This window comes from Streptopelia decaocto (genome assembly GCF_964273445.1).
Source record: "Streptopelia decaocto genome assembly, chromosome: 2".
NCBI lineage: Eukaryota > Metazoa > Chordata > Aves > Columbiformes > Columbidae > Streptopelia > Streptopelia decaocto.
In genome coordinates this window covers 113,499,766-113,526,209 of record NC_138655.1, presented here as the reverse complement: position 1 = coordinate 113,526,209, position 26,444 = coordinate 113,499,766, and the positions used below count along the sequence as shown (strand labels likewise).

At 39.3% G+C, this 26,444-nt stretch overlaps 1 protein-coding gene across 8 annotated transcripts in view; it reads right to left on the bottom strand.

Annotated features, from left to right (window-relative positions):
- ELMO1 (engulfment and cell motility 1) overlaps positions 1–26,444 on the bottom strand; it is a 320,189-nt gene that overhangs the window by 144,546 nt on the left and 149,199 nt on the right. For all 8 annotated transcript variants that reach the window (XM_082044344.1, XM_082044349.1, XM_082044343.1 and 5 more), the window contains 2 exons: positions 25,475–25,579; positions 10,663–10,771 (listed from right to left, as the gene is read on the bottom strand). In XM_082044344.1, the coding sequence (XP_081900470.1) occupies positions 10,663–10,771; positions 25,475–25,579 (214 nt within the window). The remainder of the gene's footprint in view (positions 1–10,662; positions 10,772–25,474; positions 25,580–26,444) is intronic.

The following is a 26,444-nucleotide window of genomic DNA, read 5'->3' as shown; positions in this document are numbered from 1 at the left end:
TTCACAGAGAGCTCCATTTTGTTCTGATAGCCCCTATACTCAAAAAAATTGTGGGAGCCTAAATTCCTACAACAACCTGGCTTCAAAGACAAAAAACCAAGAGTCTGTATGGGTGCATGCATGTGTGTCTCCCTATTAATAAACTGTCTATAGTGATGGGCTCCTGGAGTAGGCAGCTTACAATTACATTCCTCTAATGACTTGTCAGCATATATAGGCACACAACTAGTGTGTACAAAGAATGCAGCTCTCATTTGTCCAAAAACTGCTAAGCAGAAATTACAGGAGGCTCTGCTGTTTCTGAAAGATGTCCTGAGAGCACATATGGACCCCTGATACATTGAGCAAAAGAAAGGTGAGGGGAATTTTATGCCCCCAAGAAGAAACAGGGCTGTCTTCTTTCAAAACTCTCATGAAATAACAAAATGGAAAATCTAGCTATACCAGCTAAAAAATGGGCCAGGCATGCCAACGCTTATGTTCCTGATGCCCTACAGGAGGGATGTGAGATCCTAATGCAAATTTTGCTAGGAAGTCATGATTTCACATCCCTGTTCCACCCCTACGCTGCATTTACTGTGGTTTTAATGCCATAAGCCAATTTTCCAGGCTATTTGGAACTCCTCTCCCCAAATTAAGAATCCCCTTCTCCCTTACTCGCAGGTATTAATATTTAAAAATTACACTAAAGATGTTTTTCAATTCGCAAAAGATAGCCATAGTGAAACTTTAGCACAAAGAGACCAGAAATGTTACAAAGCAAGACATTCAGTTCCTTGTCACTACAAAGAAATATACCATGAAAATGCATCCATGACATTACATTTAAACATCTATGCAAAGTTTCTGCTAATCCAGGAGTAGAGAACACCACATGTGGAGTAAAGTACTAAAGCTGAAAGTGAAGTTTTGAGAGTGGCTGTACTCACTTTTTGAATCCTTCTTCATGGAACAGAACAAAATATAACCCCATACGTTCCTTTTTTAAAAAATTTTATTTTACTTAGCCAGCACTATTAAAAGCTCTCGCTTCAATGTGAATGTCTGTAAAAGGCCTGAAGGTCTGTAGCTTTCTCCTGTCACTGTTCCATCTAATCTATGCTTCCTCAAGAAGGGCAAGTGAAGTTTAATTGCTAGAAGCTAATTTTCTTAAGCTTTTCATTAGCAAGCATTTCAACAGAAATGGAAGTGGCGGATGGTATTTCAACACATACATAACATCACCAATCCAATGTTAAAAACCCGTGTCACCTTCACAGCACAGCTTCAGTCTTTCAGGTTACTCAGCATTACAGTTATTTTTAGTTGCAAAGATGGAGCTTGACTAGTAAAGATTTACAATGAACTACATTAATGTCAGTTTGATCACATTTTACAATTAAATACTGCTAGTGAACAACAAATTATTTAAAGAAAATATATTAAGATCTGAGGCTCTGGTTACTCTGTTTTCATTGTTTTGATCAATTATTTGAGAAAACACTCTTGCAAAAATTAAATCAAGGACATTCCCTTTTTAATTGATCAGGAATGATGGATGGCCAAGTATAACCCCTCCACGAAAATGGCTCTTCCACCAGTTTCAAGTGGGTATGTAATCAGTCAAAGTAGCTTTCCACAGAATCAGGTTATGCCAAAAGTCAAGTACAATCATATGACAAAAGTTAAGTATCCCCTGCTTTGGTGTTTTTTCCAAGACCACATGTATCCATCTGTCTGGTTCAAGAAGCAACAGAAAGAACCCTCATGGCTTCCTGAATAAACACAAAGAGCCTGTTTACAATGCACAGCACGTGGCTGAAGAAGCAGCATGTATTAACCAGAGAAAAGCTTTAGGTAAATGCAACTAAGCTGTACTTGGCGCCTGGCTTACCCCTGGACAGTACTGCATCAGGGCATTCTGCCTCATCTTCTCTCTCAGAAGCCTGGCAATTTGAATTGTAAATACTTTTAAAGCTCAGAAGCTCCCTTCACAGATTAATATTTTTTAAAGGTATCTGTTTTAGTCAGAATAAACAAAAATTCTACGAGCGTAAAGCTTTCTGACAGAGGACCTGACTACACAGCCAACAGCAATGCAGAAGTGTCTCCAATGCCTCTCAAGCATCCATGAAGCTTCATGTGCAGGGACAACCTGGGACAATTAGTGGCACATTCACTACCTCAGAGCCAATTCAGTAGGGGGTTGTTACAGGGATGCTCAGCTGCTCAAGGAGGGGGGCATTCTTTGCAAGGCCTCATGTGTTTCCCAGAACACGGCACATTTTCTAGCGTTTGCAAGTACAGCCTTGTCTCGGGAATTACAGGAATTAGCAGTTAAAGCTGTTCTCATTTCGGCAGACATCCTGCTAATGCAATTGTCTTCAAATCCCCAAATCATTCTGACTTTTCCAGGTACCAAATCCTCAAGTGCACCTTTTCACCTGCAACATGTCTTACTTCCATCCTGAAAATCCTTTAGCTTTGCCAAGAAAAACACTTATGGAACACGCAATAAAATACACTGAAAGTTGTCATAAAATAAAATACACTGAAAGTTGTCACTAAAATAACATTGGGCTTTTATACATTGTTTGATTCTGCATACGATTCATTAAACAACTACATGCCTCTTTTAAAAGGAGCAGTGCTGGGAAATTGTAAGGGCTTCAGATTTGAAGCACAGTTTGCTGCAAAATACAAGAGACTTTGGCCACCTTTAATAAATCAGTATTTGTAAAGTATAAACACAAAGTGAAATAATGGATTCCAAGATGATTCTTTCTCTTTATGTCAATCCGCTCAGCATTAAACTGTCCCTGAACAATGACCACCCTTAAAATGTACAGAAACTATTCCCAATGAGCAACACACATTTGGCTACATCTCAGCTGTCTGATGCTCCTCCTTTCTGCAGGTTTGCAAGTGAACGTTAAAAGCCTGAACTTTGCTACAAGATTTTGCCTACTTTTTCTAGAGACCATTAGAATCACAGAATCATATAGGTTGGAAAAGACCTTCAAGATCATTGAGTCCAACCATTAACCTAACACTGCCAAGTCCACCACTAAACCATGTCCTTAAGAACCTCATCTATGTGTCTTTTAAACACCTCCAGGGATGGTGCCTCAACCACTTCCCTGGGCTGCCTGTTCCAGTGTTTGACAGTGCAAGAGGGAGCCCTGTGGTTGTATTTTTCAGTGTTCACATATATTCTCCTGGGAAACCAAGAAGGGCCATGGAACACACAGGACAAACAGCTAACAAAGTTCTCCAAGCTCAGAAGAGATGCAGAGTTTTCAAAGTGGGAGGTATTTTGAAGATTTTATTTCATCCATACTTTTTTTCCTATGGTAATAATCCAAACTATTATAACCTATGACAATTTATTTCTATGGCAATAATCCAAAATATTTTAATATTTCTTGTTTACTGTCACATGTGCCCAGACTTTAAGTTACTACATCATCCATTATAGCCCATTAGAAAACAAAACAAAACAGAAAAAAAAAAAAGGTAAAAATCCTAGAACTGTGTTCTAGTAATGACATTAAAACAAGTTCTACCATGACATCATATTTGCCACAGTAATCACAGGAAATCAACTTTTTTTTTCTCCTCTTATCATTCTTCAGCTTTCTATTCTGTTAGTTCACTAGTTCAGCACCCTCACAGCTAATGCCTATACTTTACTCCCAGTTTGAATTTATGAGGTTTTAACTTCCAGGTGTCGTTTTTTGCTGTCGCTTTCATTACCAGATGAAAGAGCTCTTCACGCTTAATCAAGTTACTTCCTTGTTGTCTTTCGGATACATTAATCAATTTCTAAAAAAAATCTCATACATCCACATCTCTTTCTTGCCCTTAAGTATTTTTGAGTTCACGCACACCATGCTTTTCATTAGTATTATTAATAATAATAATAACAAGTAAGTGTAATTTTAAAGAAGCTAAAGAACGTCGCATCCAGGACACAATGTGGTTAAGCCCTTTGCACATACAAAGCAAGTTATGATCCCTGCTCCAAAGAGATCACAGACATAGTGGACAATAGGAAAAAACACAAGAGGGCACTAGGCAGACCACGGTGTGGAGCGAACTGACCCCGAAGCCAACGTTGTACCAACTTTGAAGACAACAGTACCATGTGTAGGAAGAAACATTCCAAAATCTGTCTCACTGTCACTCAGAGGTAAAAATGAAACATCTTACTCAAAAGGTGTTTGCAGCTCCCTTGCTCATATTCTCATAGATTACAGTAGGTATTTTCTAGAGACTACATAGTGTATCATAAGCATGAAGGGACTGAGACTTTTTAAAGGAAGATGAGATTAACTGCAAAGAAACCAGTATTTCCGTAGAAAAAGAAAGTTTCATTCTGTCTCTTCTGCGGGACTGTGCCAGCAAACAGGAATAGGGGACTCTCTGATAACATAAGATTCTGCTATCATACAAAAGAAAAGTGCAATTCAGACTACTCAGCAAATTACTACCTTTGCATTGAAAAAGACAAGCATCTTTAATGTCCCTATAGTCACGAATGGCTAGTAATTTGCTAGTAATGTGTCCAAAGGAACCCTTAAAACTCAAGATTAACACAGATTATTTTAGATATTTTTCCCCCTTCACTGCTACTGAAATTGTTTTCAAATGTTGCTTATCTTCCAGCATTTGCTCAAGATCTGCTTGATTTTTGCTGTGATTTGGCGTTATCTGATGCGATGATGGTTTGGGCAAGAGGATAAGAAGGCAGATACTTAACAATGAATGCAGTAAAAAATTAAAACAAAGGAGGTTGACAGACATAGATAGGATGAAAGTTCAGGATGAAAGAGAAAATTGCTACCTTTCACTAGGTACCTTTTTGGCCAGAAAAGTTTTTCAACTTCCTAACAAACTTTTCGTGACTCATAAAATGCTTCAGTCTCCAGAAAAATGAAATTGCAAGATGTGCAAGAACACTAAAAATTCCCATATCTAATTTATTTACTATTTCTGGGGCTTTATTCTATTTAAATTTGAGAGAAGGGGGAGGAAGAGGAGGACAAAAAGGCAATTAGCATTCAAACAAGGGGGAAAAAATTAAAATATGATATTCTGTTATAAAAATACTGGATTTGCTGTAGCAAAAGGAAAATCAAACCAGACGAGCCCTCAGGCGCAGAGTCCTGATCCTGCAGTGACCAATATGCTTCAGGGAAAGACCAAGAGAAACAAACTATATTGCACACTGTGGATTATGCAATGCAGAGGAAAAATTGTGCAAAGATGAAAAACTACTTCCTGACCCTTGTAGCAATCAGCTGAATCCTTGAAGCATGAGATTTGATTACCTTCATCTCAGCGGGCACAACCATGAATATCACCGTATACCTTCTAATGCCCAGCACGTTCTGTTCGCTAAAGCGACAATAATGTAAGAATTTCTAAACCACCTTGATTCTACAACCTGGGCAATAACTGCAATGAGAAATCTAGAGCAAGAACATGTGCAAATAGCAACAAGGGCATTAAAATACATTGGCATTTAGATAATCTCTTTCAGGGAAAAAAATCCTATAAATTAATCAAGTCTAACAAAACCCCATGACAATTAAATTCCCCACAACAGAAAAGCAAGAAAACTCAGCAAAGAAGTTGTTTATCTGACAGAAGTGTTAGGACAATACATATAGGACAGCCCTGTGGCCTGTCGTAAAGCTTGAGCAAAGATTTTTGCAAAAGCCTCTAAACACCACCCATCAGAACAACCAAATCAGAACACTGGAAGTTGAACACCTGTGTCCTGTTCAAAAACACACTGAAAAATACTTGGAGTCTGACATGCCTTAACTGAAGCGTAACATCAGACATGCAATTATATTGGCTTATGAACATCTTCAGACTGCAGCTCTGGCGGTAGCACTGTCTTTCCTCAGTGCACACAGCATGAATTTATCATTCCCCTATCAGCTACAAGCCTCCTCACCAGCTTCAACACAAAACAATTTCAGTTGAACCTGTATGTAAATAAGGCAACAAGCCAAGGAAGCTGTACCAGTTCTGCATAAATCAGCTAGCACAGCAAAGTGCCACCTTCCACCAGGAATGAGGGTTTGAAGGAGTTTTGAGAGTAAGGATCAGGGTCACATCCTAAGGGTACAGAGGATTGGGCACTGTAGGCACAGACGAGGGGGGATCAGGACTACTTATGCAAAACGCTAAATTCCAATTCTTATTTATGACAAATACTAGGTTTTAATGAACTCCAAATCTCCCATTAAATTTACTAACTGCAGTTCTGGAAGGTCTTTTGGATCTTGTTTTTAAATTTGTATTTATCTGCAATGGTACTGCCTTCCAGCAAAGCCAGGAGGCTGTAACGTGGGTTTCTTTCCCTGAGCATATATGTCACGTACTGAAACTTGAAGGAAGAAGAGGGAAGATGGAGATTACCTTAGACAGCTACTAAAGAGGAAATATGAATGGCCTGATCACAGAATCACAAAATGGTTAGGACTGGAAGGGACCTCTGGAGATCATCTAGTCCCACCCACCTGCTAAAGCAGGTTCACCTAGAGTAGATTGCACAGGAATGTGTCGAGGCAGATTTTGAATGTTTCCAGAGGAGACTCCCTCTCTGGGCAGCCTGTTCCAGTGCTCTGGCACCCTCAAAGTAAAGTTTTTCCTTGTGTTCAGAGGTAAACTCCTGTGCTTCGGTCTGTGCCCATTGCCCCTCGTTCCATTGTCGGGCACCACTGAAAGGAGTCTAGTCCCATCCTCTTGACATCCATCCTTGCGATATTTATAAACTCTGATGAGATCCCCTCTCAGCCTTCTCTTCTCCAGGTTGAACAGACCCAGCTCTCCCAGTCTCTCCTCATAAGAAAGGTACTCTAGGCCCCTAATCATCTTTGTAGCCCTCCACTGGACTCCCTCCAGTAATTCCTTGTCCTTCTTAAACTGGGGAGCCCAGAACTGGATGCAGTACTCCAGATGTGGCCTCACCAGTGCAGAGTAGAGGGGGAGGACAATCTCCCTCGACCTGCTGGCCACACTCTTCTTACGTACCTTAGGACACCATTGGGCTTCTTGGCCACAAGGGCACGTTGTTGACTCATGGTCAACCTGTTGTCGACCAGAACTCCCAAGTCCTACTCTGCAGTGCTGCTTTCCAGCAGGTCAACCCCTAACCTGTACTGGACCTTTTCTGCTCTTTGCAAACTCGTCTGTGTACCAGGGATGTGGACTGTCAAAGTGCCTTACCCTACAGGGTGAGGAAGAGTGACCACTGGGTAAGTGTTAATGTCTGATGTCAGCTCCAAGATATAGAGGACAGGAAGCAAATCATCTTGTTAGCTAAGATATACAAAAGAAGCTATTACTGGAGAAATCAGAATTACTGTAGTGTTTGCCAAGAGGAGTGCTTTGGCAAGTACTCAGTAAAGCCATTCTCTTAAATGCCCTTATAACAGCACCAGTAGCACAAGATCAAAATATTTATAGTCAAATATCCCACTCTTTCCTTATTCAGAGATTTCATTGAAAAGGCTTATGGACATGTTTCATTCTAACTTCCACATTACTTAAACACTGCATCAACCTTTCTCTTGAGTTTTAGCTCCTCTACTCTGCAAGTCCACCTCTGTGAAGCAGTTACCATATGCTTTACTCACAGCTTGCACTTGAGCTTTCTTTACTTATACAAGATTTAAACATATGCTTAAATGCTTTGCTGAAAAAGAGATAAATTTCCAAGTCATGAGCATTTTGGAACCAAAGCCAAAGAATTAAGAAGACCAGTACCTAGATTCAGGGAAATACAAAAGCAGGAGAGGCAGCACACTTTTAACACTTTTTTTTGTGAACCCTTGCTGGGAAGAATGCATGCTTGAAAGGACCAAAAAGAAATGGTAAAATGTCTTCTTGTTGCCTGAAGGTATTTAATACGGTGGAGCAAGGGGAATATAATCAGCATTAAAGTGTTCTTCATAAATAATGGACGGACTAGCAGCTTTTATCTACTCTGCTCTTTAAGAAAGTTTCAACTGCTGAATATTTCATGAGCAAAAGGTAATTTATTGTGGCTTTTAAATTATACAATTCAGAAACTGTTAGAAAAAAGTTCTATGTTCCAATGCAGTAACGACTAGTTTTGAGTTTCTAAAGAAACACTGGCATTCTAAATATATATTTTGAAACCTAACACATACAAACTACCAGGGACACCTTTGCCCTAAACTGTAACTACTGATTTTTAAGATGTCCAATCCTATTCAGCAATACAATATTTATTTTCAAGAAAAGAATAAACCAGAATGTACATTTTCCTAAGATGTCAGTTCTAGTTTGCACTTCTCAACAAAATATACAGCTGATCACAGGTCATTTAAAATTTGCATCTGTCACAGGTATTTTCAATGAATTTGTTTTCTGTACGTTATTTTAAAGGTGTAATTTATTACAGACTTTTAAAATGACAATTAGAGTTCCACATAAACAAAACCATTAAGGAAGCATACTGGTGAACAGGTGAATCGTCAAGATGAGTTAGAGGTAACCTTAGCTCTGTCTCCTGTGAATATAAGGCTACGACGCAATCTTTATTGCTGCATCCAGAGGCAGATGCTCTGTGGGTGTAGATTAGCATGATTTTACAGAAGTTGGTCGTGCTACATCTGGTTTCTATCAACAGAAGCACCAGAGCACTTCTCCTCAGCATCAAGTCTTCTCTGTACAACATGATACGCCTATGAAGGAGCACCACAGGACCCTGCTGTGAACCAGCTCACCCCACATCCCAATGACTTGTAGTTTGCACTAACCAAAAATAATTCCCATAAACAAACAAACAAAAAATGACAATGCATTTTCTTTCTAAAGCTCAGACAGCAAACAAGTTTTCCTTTCATTTTTTTCTTCATATGGTAACTGAATGCCACCCAAAATGCTCTTATTTTATTCACAGTTCCCACTTTAAAAGATCAGATATGAAAAAGTTAAAACATGAAGGGGGTTATCTGTAGAAGTTAAAAGCATTCGTAATAGACAGTACCATACATGGCAAATCATCCACATACTGACAGCCCGCTGCATGTGGACAACAAATATATTTGTGACAAAAAAGAGGTTTATTTATGGAAAGACTTCTTACGACACAGTAAGAAAGAAGTATGAGATGTCTGGCTAACCTCAAGATCAGCCTTCCTTCTTAGCAGCAAAGTGCACTGCAAGTCAAATAGAGTGATGGGACATACGCTATGTACAAACCCACATGTTAGATATTTTTCTGTGCATTTGTAAAAATAAAATTGATATTTACACTTAATTCAAACAGGCTTATGGCTTTTTTAAGATATGTCCCATCTACATTTATCAGCAGAAAAATTCAGACAGACCTATCAGGCATGATTTGGCATTAGACACCTCAACTGCAGCAGTAAGGTTATTTTAAGAGAGACGTATCTGCTACAGTCTGAACCTTACACAGCACATTACCATATATCTAAAATAGCTGCTAAATTGTTTATTTATAGACATAGTGAATGTATTCCTTAATAACTCTGGTTTACTTAGGATGGTTTTCAAAAGTAAACATCATATTGTTGGTCTGGGTCTGTCAAATACTGAATATCGATTTAGAAGCCACAAGCAACGCACACATTTCATCCTGGCCCATTGCACAGAGACAGAATTTTCCTTTGGTCAATGAATTCTCTCAAGATACTGCATTTAAAAGCTTTAGATGTATTAACAGACAAATCATACTTTTAAAACAGAGCTTTTGATGTCTGTTGCAGATCTGGTAGGAACAAGAACCCATGACATGTATAGGCTTTCTGGCTGCCCTTTGCATTGCTTTTCTTTCATTAAGTTTCATGGACTTAGGTGTAAAGGTAAATCAAAAATCTTTGTTAGGGAAAAAATTCAAAAGGAAGAAAACGTCTCTGAAGGAGACAAAGTATCTCAGTTGTGCCCTCTGCTTGTGCAACAAGAAAATGAAGCTCATGGTAGTGCTTGCCAAAACAGACTGCAGCTGGGTCCAAAACATTATTGATGGGTAGCTGAAGTTTATATATATTGATAGAGTTAAACACCAACACTCTAGACTAATGAAGATACAGACATGCTCTTCTGTTTGATAGTATCTAACAATTTGTCAATGGACTGTAATCAAAGCCAAAGAGAGCTTGTTCACTCTGTATTAAAATACAATATTTCATACCACATTGCTAGAGTAAATGATACATATGTCATCTGGTATTTAAATAGAGCTTTAGATATCTAAGAGAAAACAGGATGTGTCAGTTTAGATGAGCAATCCCACAAAGAATTACTATGATACTCACATAAAATCAAACTATGCACAAGCCCATGGAATGATAAGGCCATGAAGTTTACTGCACCAAATCACCCGACACGAAATTAACTGACCCCTCTGGAAATGATGCAACCGCCCTGTTTCACATAAAAGAGATTCAAAGACCAGGTGCCTGCTTCCCGTACACAACCTTCATCCCTGGTATGTCCACAAATCAGCAAGAGACACATAAAAATAGGCAGAGTAGTTTTGAGTGCCAGTGTACAGTATATAATCATACTGAGAAACAATTCTTGGAAGAAAATTCTTGCACTGAAATAGACTTTAGGTATCACTGAACTCACTCCATGGTTCTCAGAGGTCAAACAAACCAGTCAACTTACGTAGCTCTCCAACTTTCAGTATTTCACACAGCATCTTTGTCAGCTCAATGCTACTCCGGCCAAATGGGCACTCATGCTTGTCTTCTCGACTGCTGTTCTCTAGGACAATCTGAAGAAGGAAGCAAAATGGAAAATACTTAGTTTGAAGAACCCACGAGTTGCAGTACTCTCCTCCACATCCAACCTTTACAAGATATACCAAGCTGAATTTAGAAGGCTGCATGTGGAGCCTCGGTTTTCATAAATCTTAGCCCTTCCCACTGTTAAATGACCTATGTCTGAGGCAGTCAGCAAGACAGAATCAGTCCTGTTCCATGACTAAATGGGAAGCTTTGCCATTCCTATGCAATGTTGTTGTTCTGAACCATCCCTGACTTGGAGAAACTGCAGTAGAAACCAAAGAGAAAGACACTCTCTCATTTCAAAAGATACAGTTATTCATAGACATGAATGGACCTAAAAGAAACTATAAAAAAAGAAGTAGAACCAAAATTGCATTTTGGATTCAGGTTCCAAAAAAGGTTCATATGTCAAAAATCAAACTGAAGCCCACAAAAGAGGAAAATGTGTGCATTTTCTCGATTATGGAATAAATTGCACTTGTGTGCAAAACATTTCAAGGATCACTCTTGCATAAAAACTTACGAACGCTGCAAAAACAACTCAAGGAGATCTTTATATTCCTGGTTGAGTGACACTGCAAAATAAATGGGAGAAAATAATTCCTTGGACATTTTTATATCCATTAAGCTCTGCTATATATCAGATACATTATTTCACTGTAGATTTAAAAAAAAGGTTATAAAAATGCTATAGATTTCACTGAAGCTGAGAGCCTAAAAAGAGAGCAAAATAGGGGCTGGAAAAAAATAATGGTCAAAATAGATTCACAGTAAGAATTGTCTTTGTAGTAACAAACTTTGCCATCAGCTTAAAAAAAAAAAAAAAAAAAAAAAAAGAAACAAAACACATCCTAAACAGCTGCTGCATAGCCTGGGGATGAGGGACAGAGAAAGAAAATGAATTTCAAAGGTAAGAGATTTTGTCAAGCAGCAGAGAGCCTCTGAGGCTCTCTCAATTTTCTTCACAAACAGATGTTTAGACACTGCTCTCTGCTTTGCATGCTTCCTGTCTCCTTAGTTCCCATCTTCATCATTATTTTGTTTGTTTGGCTTTTTTTTTTTGTTGTGTTTTTGTTTTGGGTTTTGTTTGTTTAAATCTTTCAATTTTGGCAGCAAGGAAAGCTTTACAAAAGCCTGCAAGGCTGGAACTTCACTCAAAACAGTGGAGCAGAGGACCGATGCAATGCTGGATGCCAGAAAAACCTTTCCCTCCCTCCCCAAATCCCAGTTGTGACTGTTTCATACTTTCTTATGTGCTTCTCTGGGAAGGACTTAAAGGTAAAAGTAGGAAAAGAGTGAAAATCCAAAAGCAATTAGGAAAGTTATGTGCTCCACATAGCATGCCAAAGCCTCTTCACTACATACCTGTTTTAGTCATACTGTACAAAGGGCAGCTCCTAGATGATACTCTGCTCCCAACCCATCACCCAGGGATGTAAAAGGATGGTTACTCTCTGTGTTATGACTGAATGATCACTACCTTTTGTCTGCCAGTGTTTTGGTTTGGTTGGTTGTTTTGTTGTTGCGTGTTTTTTTTGTTGTTTTGTTTTGTTTTCTAAATCACCTAGACTTCTCACAGAAGCTTCAGAAGTCATTAGGAATATGGTAAATATTTGACCCCCAAAGATTTTTACAGGGCTTTTCCAACAGGATGGTGTCACAAACATGTTTACCAGTCTGCCAAGAGAAGTCACTCCTCCTCCTAAAAGTTTTGGTTTAAATTACATTTAATTGTTCCATGTCATCCCTAGATAACAGCTGTACCAAATCAAAGAAACACCCCTGCGATTTTTGTTTTACGTTGTTGCAGCCACTGTTCAAGGAATATGCGAATATGACTTTGCATTCTGGATGAGTCATCCGGCTTCAGCCTCTTTCATGACGAACAGTGGTACATTTCCATACCCAAATGCAGGAGCGACAACAGAGTAGCAAAAGCACAATATATTAATAAAGCTGTGTCTCAACACCTCCCTGAGATCACTCCTCTTGTTTTATTATTACTGTGTTTTATCTCTCACATAATAAAACATAAAATCTGCATACAGGAGCAGGGGGCTGCTTTGACACAGATTTAGATCCAGCAGAGAAACACTGGTAATAAAATCAATGGAGAGGCAAAATGAAAGGGTAAGGGGGAGGGGAAGGGAGGCATTCAGATCAGCACTTCTGCTTGCTTCTGGCAAATGCATTTTGTTGAGTTTCACATTAACCCAACAAATTAACATTTCATGAGCACATAAATATTTAATGGTGACACCATATAACATATAATGTAAGGCAGAATTACAGCAATCAATAAGAATGCCAGAGAAATAGTTAAGGCACTGTGTATTGCTATATAGTAAATTAAATGGCAATTTGAGTAATCAATATGTAAAGTAGCCTTGAAATGATCCTCAGACACACTCTGCAAAGCATCATCTTTTAGCATTTGCTGTGCAAAATAAGGCAGAGCTGAGAAGTTACATTTCTGTAACAAAGGAAGATGGAAGGCCCTTTACTGCATCTAAATATCTGTAGGCAAAATTGACAGATACAGATCTTCAGTAAGAAACAGCAATAGTAAAAAGGGAAAGAAAAAAAAGATGTATTTATAAATACCCAATGAGAAATCATTTCTAATCTTGGCAACAGATTTACAACATTCATTATTATATTTGTAATACTTTGTTCACGACTTCACGACTCATATCCTGTTCCAAAGTAAAATGTTATAAATATAGCTGATAAGGGCACGATTTTAATGTTATTTCCTTTATCGCTTGGGTTATGGAGGAGAAATAAGCAGGGAATGGACATGTTTCCTTCATAAACTGATAAAAACAATAGCAGAGAAAGAAATATAACACACAGCTCTAGACTGAAAATACTTCTGTACGTCTGCAAAGCATACTGCTAGCTTGATTCACATTTCTGTCACAACAGTTATTTCACCAAGGAAAGGAAGGTAGTGAGGAAGTCACAAAGCCCACACAACCCTCATTCAAACGGAGGTCTATCATTAATGCTCATGAAGTGGCTGCACCCTATTATCTTTCTTCTCCTCCCCCTCACAAATCCACAGCAAGTTGCAGATCCACCAGACATTTCACAATTGGCAGGTACAGTGCTTAAATTTTGCTTTGGAGAAACCAATATTTCAAGGCAGAAACCATGGCCATTGCAGAAGAACTTCTGGAACCACAGAATCATAGAATCATTTTGGTTGGAAAAGACCCTTACGATCATGGAGTCCAACCATTAACCTAACACTAACAAGTCCACCACTAAACCATGTCCCTGAGAACCTCATCTACACAACTTTTAAACACCTCCAGGGATGGTGACTCCCTGGGCAGCCTGTTCCAATGCCTGACAACCGTTTCTGTGAAGAAAATTTTCGTAATAGTCAATCTAAACCTCCCCTGGTGCAACCTGAGGCCACTTCCTCTCATCCTATCACTTGCTACTGGGGAGAACAGACCAACACCCTACATGCTACAACCTTCTTTCAGGTAGTTGTAGAGAGTGATAAGGTTTCCCCTCAGTCTCCTTTTCTCCAGGTTAAACAGCCACAACCTCAAACGCTTCTCATCAGACTTGTGCTCCAGACCTCTCACCAGCTTTGTTGCCCTTGTCTGAACTCGCTCCAGCACCTCAATGTCTTTCCTGTATTGAGGGGCCCAAAACTGAACACAGTATCCAAGGTGGGACCTCACCAGTGCTAAGCACAGTGGCACAATCACTTCTCTAGTCCTGCTGGCCACACTATTCCTGATACAAGCCAGGATGCCACTGGCCTTTTTGGCCCCCTGGACACACTGCTGGCTCATGTTCCAACTTGCTTCAATCCTACCTTAATTCTGGTCTGCTTAGCTGCCCATTACTTTGATATTAGGAACCTACTTCTGCCAGTTTTTCTTTTCTTCAGCCCTCAGAGCTAGACAACTGGGAAGGTCCAGCATGGAGAAGTGGCTTGTAATACACTAGAATTTTTTACAGGCAAAACCCCAAACCGACTCACAGTACAGGAGTACTAAACGCTGAAGATCCTCTTCTCTTTCTCTGTTCCTTTGATCAATACTGCCCATTACCATGAGACAAAGCAGAAAGCTACCATGATGTATAACACTTAATGACAATAACTATTCTTTTTCTTTAGGGAAAAGCAAAAAAGAAAAAAATCTTGACAAATCTCCAGAAAAAGAAAACGGAAGAGAAAGAAGCCAGGAAAAGTTTGAGCAATGCAAAGATACTAATGAGCAAGACAAGAGAGTTGATTTTTTTTAAAAGTTAATGCAGGAAAAAAAACCAAACAAAAATCACCAAAAACCCCAACGAAATAAACCCAAACAATTACAACACAAACAAAACCCAAAAACTGCAGCTCAGAAAAAGGGAGGAAAAAAGAATGAGAGCAGCACAGAATGAGAACAAAATAATATCACAATAAGAATGTGATTAATTGACTAGCAGAAGAGGAGAAAGGAAGAAGTTTAAAAATGTTTTTAAAAATGCAAGGAGGTGAAATTTTTAGGAAACCACTGTTATCCATTTTCTTGACATTTTATAGATGAAACTCTGTAGCCTATTAAGGCACGGGAATTTGACAGTACTGGTAGCAGAATACAGATCTGTACAGTTTTTACTGGTTTTATACGATATATATTTCTTCTCTCTTATTTACAAATTCCTACTGTAAATGGAAGCGAAACATTTCCCAATTGCCAAACAATACCAATGAATGATCACAAACCAAACAAAATTGTGTTTCCCAAAGCAGACATTTTAGGCAGCATTGGTCAGCAAATGGTGAGAGCTTAATTTCTTCTGGGATTTAGCCATATGAATTGTCAGAAGTACGCTGTTTCCTCTGAAGTCTTAAGTCTTTTCAAGAAGTTGAAGGCAGCCCTCTAACATCCACTTGTCCAACAAAGCATTTAGTGAGATACGGGAAAGAATATTCCTCCTTGGAGAATATTTTAGGCTGTTGTTTGTAACATCAAGATCTTTTGTACTTTCCTGTGTGTTACACAATCAGTGGTGTTCAGCATCACGCAAGGAAGTCCCACCTGCCTTTACAAGAGATCCACCAATGGCACGGACAACAACATAAAAGAAATTCAAGTGTCATGCCAAGATCACAGAAGAATAATGCAAAATTTTCAGTAGAAAGAAAAAAATAATTCTAACTTCTTTATGGCAGTGTTCCTTTATGATTTTCCATTGAATTATTCATCAAGCCCATCAAACACCTCAGGAGCATAAACCAGACCCTCAGGGAGGCACTGGACAAAATTAAGAATTTTCCACATTTGACTACCATGGACTTAAAAATCTGCATCAGCTTCAATAATACAGTTTATATCCGCAACTAAGAGTAATGAATGATAAAAGACAAGGTTTTGAAGACAGGTATATTCAAAAGCTTCCTCATCAAAATCCAGGAGGATGAAACCACCAGACAGAAATATTCCTCCTTCACTGGAAAGGAATATCAATTTAGCCAGTCCCTTAATCCCTCACATTAAAGATTAAATTGGCTCAAAGTATTCTGCCCACAGCAACTGCAGAGGTAATTCTTAGATTCCTGAACCAACCTCAGAGCCTGGCAATGGAATAGAGATTCATCATGATTAGGAAGTAAATACAGAAGTGAAAGGCAAGACCCAGTATAGCTGCAGCAATACTTATAATAAATCCCACAGCAGACAGATCAACAAGCATTGCTGCACTATTAAAAAGAAGCATTTCCCCAGACCTATTTTGTAGTACTATCTAAAATGATCCTGCTTTAACGGATACCAAGTTTTCTAGCAGTCTGCAGTACGTTTGTATCAAGAGGTTCAGAGAGCTGGTTAGTAAAGATGGTAAAAGCCTCCTCAGACCCATAATGAAAAGTCAGGCAGCATTTAATACCCCCAAATTGCAGTGATGCTCCTCCTTTTCTTGACACTGCTTTTCCTAAGCTTCCTTATCACATATGGTAGGCTTCACCATTCCCTTTTCATTTAGATGCTTTAAATAACTCTAGGAAGCAAGTCCTAAGGATATGGTTCCTGAGAAGGATAAGCGATTCTACTTTAGAGAGACACAGTTTTCATTCATCCTCTTCACCAATTTTGCCTTATTCCTAAGGCAGCCTGTCATTTGCCTCAACTTCAGCACCAGTGTTCTTCTGAGATCCTTCACTCAGCACTATCCCTTCTAACCTGTCTTTTTATCTTCATTATTTTATTTTTAATTTCCCATGCTTCCTCTCTCCCTTATCTCAGCCTTCCTCCACATTCCTCAGGCATTACAGAAATTCCTCATGGCAAAACTAAAATAAAGCAACAGCTATGTCTGCCTTCATCAGGAAGGCACTAGAATTACAATTTAAGACAAGATGTGAGACAAGAGCTGAGACCTGCTACAGATACTGAAAAAGAAAGGAGTCACTGACATAAGAAACACGGATGCAAAGCTGTGCCTTATTTGAGGGACAACTAGTTATAAGACCATGTTAAGGATCAGATATGAAGAGTCTGATACATGTTTTGTCATGTGCAACTATCAGTAAAGACCTGGGGGATAACCAGCATGTTGTGTGAGAAGTGGAGCACAGCCTGCTGCTCCCACAGAGAACTGTGAGCAGAAGGCATGGAGCTCAATAAGGAAAAGCAGTCAGAAGACAGTGACACAGTCACATAGGGCAGGAGGGAAAAGAAAAGCACCTGATTATGTCATAATATAACGATATATAGGTAACCAGGTGATTTTAAACTGTCGTGGCAATATTACAGCCAGTGTTTAACTCTGCAGCAATAAATACTTCTAACAAAGATGGCTTAAAATTGCCAATAGTTGGTTTTCTTCTGAAAAAACTATGGTGTGTTTTTTCCCCTTCTCTTTTAACACAAATGTAGTGCCAAACTATCACAAGCTAAATTTGCACAGTACTGCAGTCGTTTACCTAGCAAAAAATTTTGTTTCTCATGTAAACACCTTAGCGTGAAGCATAATTGTATTGTCTTTATTATCCATGAAAAACTAAATACACAGTAGTTTGTCTTGAAATACTATGTATCTTTCTCCTTCTTTGTCACTCCCTGCAGAACCAACCAAATCACTGTAAAGCATGGTGGTAAGACCAAAGATGAGAAGGCCCAGCTGCCATGTCCTCTTCAGAGGCAGCACCAGGATGTGCTCTTTGCTTCCCACAGGCACAGGAAGGGGGGGTGATTTGGTGTTGACCTGGTCCTGTTTGAAAACTACCAGAGAGGTATTCCTTCTCCTTCCATGTCCCACACAAATATAAGGCAGCAAAGCCTTCCCTGCAATCCTCTCCTTGCTCGCCTGCGGCACATGAGGAGGGAAACTTCAGTACTTGCAGAATATAGTAAGTTTTTAAATTTTCTTTCAGAATGTGAAATAGGCCCTACTAGTGCCCTAACATTACTGTGGTATGGATATATTAATATTACGAAAGCATCAACCTTTATTGCACATCAACAAGACTGACAACTGGAGTAGCATAACTAAAGTTCCCGGCAGAAAGTAAATGGGAAAACTTGTGAGGCTCCATAGTTAATCTTCTCTCCCCATGTATACACATCTCAGCTTTGCAGGTGGAGCGATCGCGTCTCCACAAAACACACCTAAATCTTTCTGCACTGCTGCTGCAACTTATGGTATGATTCAAAACTGTCTGAAGACAACGCCTGGAATTCCAACAACTTCTGGGCCCTTTGTATTAGGTTCTCATTTAGCTGACAGCTTCCATGTAGGTGGGAAAGTTTAGGTGTGCTATGAGTGGTGATAAATGATCATAGAACAGTTTGGGTTGGAAGCGACCTTCAAAGGTCATCTAGTCCAACCTCCCTGCAATAAGCAGGGACATCTTCAACTAGATCAGGTTGCTTAGAGCCCTGCCCAACTTGGCCTGGAATGTGTCCAGGGATGGGACACATGTACCAGGAAGACACATCTACCACCTCTCTGGGCAACCTGTGCCAGTATTTTACCATCCTCACTGTAAAAAAATGTCTTCCTCATTCCTTTAGTTTAAAACCGTTACCCCTTGTCCTGTCGTAACCAGCCCTGCTAAAATGTCTGTCCCCATCTTTCTTATAGGTCCCTTTTAAGTAATGAAAGGCCACAATAAGGTCTCCCTGGAGCCTTCTCTTCTCCAGGCTGAACAACCCCAGCCGGATCTGAACATATGTAGGGCTGTAACACCATCATATGTATCCCGTAACGCACAGCACGGAGGGCTGTGCACTGGGTCCCACGACTCCCTTACAATTCTCTTCCTCCCTCAGCACTAACTCTGCATTTATGCTGCAACCAGCCACTCCAGGCTTTTGCCTCTTTACTGTAGGCAAATTGCCACTGCAATTCTGCCATCAGTGACGGAGACCCTCAGAGCAAAACCATACAACTCCCTGGTGTGTTGGTATGGAAAGCAGAGACGTTGAGTGATGTTTGGGGGGTGGGGGGCGAAAGCAGGCAGAAAAACAGTTAGATGCCTGAGTGAAAGGTAAGAACAGCAGATGGAAAGACTGTCAGAGAAAAGAGAAGGCAAGAACACATTATCAGGCTGGGAACTATTTGACTTAAGTAATAAGGTGTTATGTGGAAACCTGCATTCCTTCATGAGACATACCAGGAAGACACATGTAACAAAGTTCAATTTTCTCCCTACCTTTAGCAGAATAAAAATAAATAACATCCCTTTTCCTATCATTTCTGGCAAAAAAAAAAAAAAAAAAAAAAAAAAGGCATGTCACAAACCAGGCTCTGTTTTATTCCAGAAACTGCTGAAATTACATGTTGGACTACTTGTATCTGATCAGTCTAGAATGAGTAGGCATGAGGAGACTTTGTGAATTGGCAGAAGGATGTGTAGGCAGCCTCCTGTACAACAACTGCATGGGTTTGAAAGTGTATGGCAGACAGTCCGACTGTGACTCAACACATTAAAGTTCTGAAAGGTCTCTGCAGGATGCCAACCAGTCTTCCTGCCTGCATCACCGGCACTCACAAAAAGAACCTGCTCCTCTAGTGTGACTTCTGAAGGTTTCAACAAGACCTCCCTCCTCAACCTCCCAAAGGCAGCAACTCAAGTAGCTACTGGGGAAGAAGTGCCTCTGCATTGCAGCTGTGTGAATAACCAATTGTCCAGTTCAGCAGATGCAGGGGAAAGGGGATTTTCTACTACTGACCCTAAACCAGTTCAATTTTTAATTTTCAGGTAATAAAAGTAACTCTTGGCTCAACCAAAGTCCAAACATCGTTTTGATTTGGAGCATTTTAATAACTTAAAATTTGCTTTAAATAAAAGAGAGGAAAAATTAGGAGCATACTACTACATATCTTGCACATAATTCACAAAAATGTAGTAGCAATGGATCCATTTTAAAACATACTGAGGGATTAATAAACCCAACTTTTCAGCATGGGTTTCCACACTGGTTTCCCACCCTGGTGACAATATTTTATACTGAAAATTTTACATTTAATTTCTAACAAATATTTGTATGACATAGATAAAATCAGTGGAAAAAGGGATAAACCTTCTCTTCTACAGATGAGGAACTTGAATTTCAGGGTACAGTAAAATGACCTCTTTCCAAGGAACACTTATTTTTAGCGAGAACCTACTAATCTAATAAATGGCAAATATGGGCATACACTTGGGTAGACAGCTGGGCAGAATCCAAGTGGGTGAATAGCCAACGTTCAGACCCAGAGCTGCAAAGTTTCTGCCTCAAGCACCAATCTCCTGTGCTCAAACAAATCAAGGAGACACCGTATGTGTCTTCAAGGCAGAAACTCACCTCAAAGAACCAGTGAGACCTGCTGGAATATGGCTGGTCATAAGCGCAGGAGAAAATATAGACAAATCACCAACTCATCAGTCATCAAAAGCAAGTTAGTTAGAATGAGAAATGTGGACCCTATCAGAGACAATATCGTATACAACTTCTTTGTGACTCAGCTGACTTACTGTGAAATATAATAACCTCTAAGTAAAATCCTACACTCTATCCCAGATGAAGGTTATCACTATAGTTGGCTGACTGTGAGGAAAATGTAAAATAAGGGAATATTTCAATGGTAGTGCATTAGAAACGAATGTGCAGTTGCTGTGAATTCACTTTACGCAATAGCATCTGCTCTTTCTTCCTGGAAACACTGTTAAATTAGCCAAAATCCAAGATGAATGGGAGTCCACTCGCAACTGGAGCAGCAGCTTTGATTTTGCTGCCTGCTATCAGGAACATCTGAATGAACACTGGGTGCTCATATAGGGGTCAGTTTATCAAAACAGCAAAACTAGTGTTTCTACAGAAGCAGCCCAGGCACAAACATGGCGCTTTTAAACACAGGACAACAACTATCAAATTTCTCTATTTGGATTACAAATAAAAGGAGTGCTCCATTTCGGTTCCTTTAGCTTGCACTTTACATCGAATTAAGTAAATATCATTATTTTACATCAACATTAGCAATCACTGAAGTGCACGCATACAAAAAACAAAATCAGGCAAATGCATAGATACCCAAAACCACAAAAAATATTTTGGTTTCACATATTTATACCTCTCTCCTCATTGTATCATGAGAACAAAATGGATCTGAATAGTCTTGCACCACAAATTCCCAAACAAATCAATGAGAAAGAACCAATAAATTGAGATACTAATAGGAATGGTGGCATAATAGTAATTCCATGGAAAGGTTTTTCCTCAGATCTTCTTTACAATCAGGAAAGTTTTGAAGGCACAGTGCTACAAGTTAACAGCAAGAAAAATCTCAATATGTCTGCACTGAATAAAGTCTGTTTTAAATGGTAACTTATAATTTTATTTTTAAAATTAGTAGAACGTGAAGCTGAGGTAGTTTTGGAAAGGAGCAATTTGGAACCGGGGTTGGGGAGGGGGGGGACTTGTCTGCTCCAAAAGAACAAAAAAAAATATTATCTGTCACAAACCTTTATTCCAATCATTTTCTTCACTGTTAACTTTAATTATACGCTCTGTCCTATAATTATGTAGCTTGGGAAGCTGCCAATTATTTCCTGTGGCAACTTTTAAAATTTCTTGCAGTGATTCAACATTAGTTCCATCAATGCATTCCAAATACTATGTCACCACCTTTTAAAAGCAAAGCCTCTGATGATAATGATTGATTATTTAATTGGAACATGAAAAAAACCCGCAGTGCATGTAAGTCACCGATAGCACCAGACAATTAATAAAAAAGAGAAGGAAAAGCTAACTGAACAGGAAACTAAGAAACATGGGGTACTTTTGCCCGCCACTAAACAAGCATTTTTCTGGAGGTTCCAGTCATACTGTATAGCAAACAAAAACTGAGATTCAGAAACAATTAACTCAGAGTCTAAATAAAGAAAAACAGCACTGTGTTTATCTGAAGGAAGACAGCAAGAAGACATATTACTGTAATTTTAGGAATAAGTATCCAACAGGAGAAATGTGAATGAGAGATTAATGTTTATAAATATATAAAGGGTGAGTGTCACAAGGATGGACCCAGGCTCTTCTCTGTGACAACCAATGGTAAGACATTGGGTGATGGGTGCAAACTGGAACACAAGAGGTTCCACTTAAATTTGAGAAGAAACTTCTTCTCAGTGAGGGTGACAGAACACTGGAACAGGCTGCCCAGGGAGGTTGTGGAGTCTCCTTCTCTGGAGACATTCACAACCTGCCTGGACACCTTCCTGTGTAACCAATCCTCTGGCAGGGGGATTGGACTGGATGATCTTTCGAGGTCCCTTCCAATCCCTAACATTCTGTGATTCTGTGAAATGGATTGTGGAGAAGTAGGTAAGAAAGAATCAAACAGAGGAAAAAAGTTAGGTTATTTTTGTTTCCTCCTTCACCCGTGTTTTCACCTTGAAATGCTTTCTGCTTTTAAGATGCAGAGCTACTCATCTGCCCCACTGCTTTCACACCCATCTTTTTCAAGCCATTGCAATTTTATTTACTCTTCCTATGAACATGTATGTTTGGTACTGGTCTTTGAAGCCCCACTGCCCCCCCATCCTGAAGAGCACTTCAGTTTCAAACATCCTTCCCACCTAACTAATCCATTTATTATGCAAATTTCCAAGCAGAATCGCTTATAAACGCAAAACATGGAATGAAAAGGGAAGAGATTACTTACTACCTGTTTTATTTTCTAACTTCTCCTTATTCATTTTTTTCAGTAATACAAGAAGATACATTACTAAGGACCATGCAGCTGGGGCATTCTAAGAAAGTGGCAGGTCAGACTGCAGTGATTCATGGTGCCCAATTAACTGCCGGCTGCCAACAGACTCAATGAAACCAGCATGATTTCCTGATAGTGTCTTTATTTGATACACCACATTCTGTCAGCAGAAACTTCATATTTTCCAAGTTATTTCCAAGCCAGCTCTGGTTTCCAGTCTCAGATATTATCTCATTTAGGGGCTTAGGAATTAACCATGGTACAGCAATCAATTGTATTGCAAAGGGCCAAGTTGAAAATAATCTCTCCTCCTAGGAACACAAGTATTACTATCAACAATGAAAATAAAGAGGTTCTGTCAAACAATTTGTTCAGTATGGAAGTATTATTTGTACAGTTAACAATTTCACATAGAAACTTAACCTTGACCACAGAGAGATTTTTTGTTAGAGTACAGATGCAGAAATATATCTGAAAAAATAAGCAAGGTCAAGAGGTTGTACATGTAGAACAAACTGGTGTTGTGGGAGCTTTGGGAGCCAAAGGCCACAAAGAAAAGGTAATATGAAATGAGAAACTCAAATGAGCAGGAAACGGACCCACAGGAAACTCCTGTACACCAGCTGGTAAGTTAAAGAGATGAAAAGATAAAAAGCAGGTGTCTCTTCTGATCAAAGACTAGCAATGCTGTAGGAGTCGCACAACACCGTTCATCTCAGAGGTGTTCAGCATGCTGTTAACATAACAAGGTGGACCACTGCAGGTGAGTGACAAGCTACAACATCAGCAATGCTAGCATAACCACTAAGCAGAACTAGTCAGGAAAGATGGGTAGGCTGACATAACCCCAGTGTGCATTAGCAATTTCCAAAGAAGCTTTGGGCAAGCAATTTAATCAGTGTTCCTCTGTATGGTACGTGTAACTCTTTCTCAGGCAGGAAATACATGAGGCACCCAGACACTCTCCTAAGAGGAACCGTACAAGAACAAAAAGAGGCATCTCAAAATAACAGCAAAAATTCTCAATCGTGCAGCAGCAAAAATACTGCATTATAAAAATAAAGCTGAGCCAGCACTAAAGTCCTTACTAAAGAGTGGCTAATTACGTGGTACACTGAATCCAATTTCTAAGACAACATTCACAACATTAAAATGAAAAATAAGAAAAAATTTAGAGATGCAAATGAAAGCTCTATTTCAACAGAATTTATGTCCTATTTAAACTCTTTCAGCCTTCTTTAAACACAGCTCTCATTTGCAGCACTGGTTATCCCTGCTAAGCATATTTTCTGAACTTAGAATTTTCAAAAGAAGCCTATGAAGTAGCACCATTCAGGCCTTACCAAATTTTAATGAGAGTAAGTAACCCATTCTCTTCATAAACAAAACCACATTTCAGCATAGTTTATCCAGAAAACATACTTACTGCCCAGCATTTGAAATAACCATTAATTTCAGGATTTATAGAGTTTGATAAATACTTCTGTATTGCATGCTACCATAGTTTCTTTTAACAGTTATTGCTAGAATCAGACTAAGGCAGAATGATATGTTTAAATAGCAGACCTGACAATTTTGTGGTCTCCTATTATGTCCATGAATGAACGCCCTTTACAAACCTATCAGAGCTTTGACACTATTCTACTTTGAGCAAAAACAAGACAACACCACATATTAAAAGTTCACTCTCCACTTTTTAGTAGAAACAATTGGTGTGTCTACTGTCTCCTTGCTATATACCACCTTCTTTAAGCAGGTCTGCCTGTGCACTTGGCGGGAGGGGTGGGGGGAGATAAACCATCCCTACTATCTCAAGACACTGACTTTCTAGACTATTTTCTACTCCCATTTGTGCTCACTAGGTTTATGCTTCAACTTCAACAGAGGTCAGGAAAAGCTGTTCTACTCAGAGGCAGGTATTATTCAGCTGTGTGCCTCTTCTTGTTAGGATGCAACACGGAACTTGCTTTAACTACCCTTGAAATAACAAATGTAGAGTGGGCAGAGGGCAGAAAGGGGTGCAAGCGAATCATGTTGCTTTTTACCTATTTTTCTCCAAGCATTACCTCACCTACAGCATTAGTTTTAGTGGGAACATCTTAACTCTCAGGACACTGCCAACTCAGTCACTTATCAAGGCGTTTGCTCATCAAAGTCTCCTTTCCACAGAAAACCCTGACAGTTTTAGGTAGACTTAGAGCAGGGCAGAGGATTCTCCACAATTACTCCTTTCTGAGCTTATGGACATCCATCATGCACCTGAAAAGGCACAAGCTCATCTCCCTTCTCTTTGTAGGCCTAAACAAAAAGTAGTATTTGCAAAAGGTAATATCTATAATATTTGGCCCAGCAATGACAGACTAGACAGCTGTACAGCTTTCTCCCAAAGCTTTTACAGACTTATGCCATGGTTTAGTGTAAACAGGACATAATCAGTGTGAACAGGCAACCGCACAGATTTCAAAGACGAGAAGAAGCCTTACCCGTATATAAGCATCCTGGTGATGTTTAGCGAAGTACAGCATGTTGTCAAGGGCTAGCATTCCCGGTGGGGTCTGTGTAAAATCCATTGCTGGGTTTACATGATTCTGTAAAAAGATAACAAGATCACTCAATTAGCATCTTCACAAAAGCTATCAGCTCCCCAGTGATGCGCACCATGTTAGCATGCTGTGCCAGAAGTCCAATAATAGAGCTCTTTTTGCTGAGCAGAAAACTCTCAACAAGGAAAGAGTCTGTGCCTCAAGGAACTTCAAAGCCAAATGCAAACACTATGAGGCTGGCATGTCAGTCATCCACTTCTGTAGCTACAGAATGAAGCTTCCCAAAGGTTGAGCGCTTTAGAATCACAGATCTCCAAGTCTTCCATAGCAGACAGACTACTTGGTGGTACTACAGGCTAAAAGTACTACCGACACAAAACCATAGATAGATAGATAGATAGATAGATAGATAGACAGATAGATGCAAACAGCCACCAAAACACTTATTTATACAACTGCTATGGAACGATTTCAAATAAACCAAAAAAAGGAAAAAAACCCTACTAGATTCAAAGGCTGTATTAAGTTTATTGGATCTTGTGGACTCCTGAACAGAAGGGGCATCAGATAAAAGTGTATGAAATTAAAAAGATTCAACTTGTGGAATTCAAGTACATTTTTTGTTACATTCTGAATCTATGAATTTCAGCTGTGGAATTAATGAGTTAACCTACCAAATATAATCAAAACTCATAAGCTTCCACACACTCCTACAAATTTCAAAAGTTCAGTTTCACACACTACATGAAAAACTACATTTGCTCAAAATATTCATTAGTTCTCTTTTGATTGGATGGAATTAATGTACATTCGAATAAGTTTCATGCAGTTCATGTTTCAGAGATGACCATTTGCCTGGCTAGAGACAGTCTCAAAAACACCACAGAAGCCGCTCAGAAAAACAAAGATC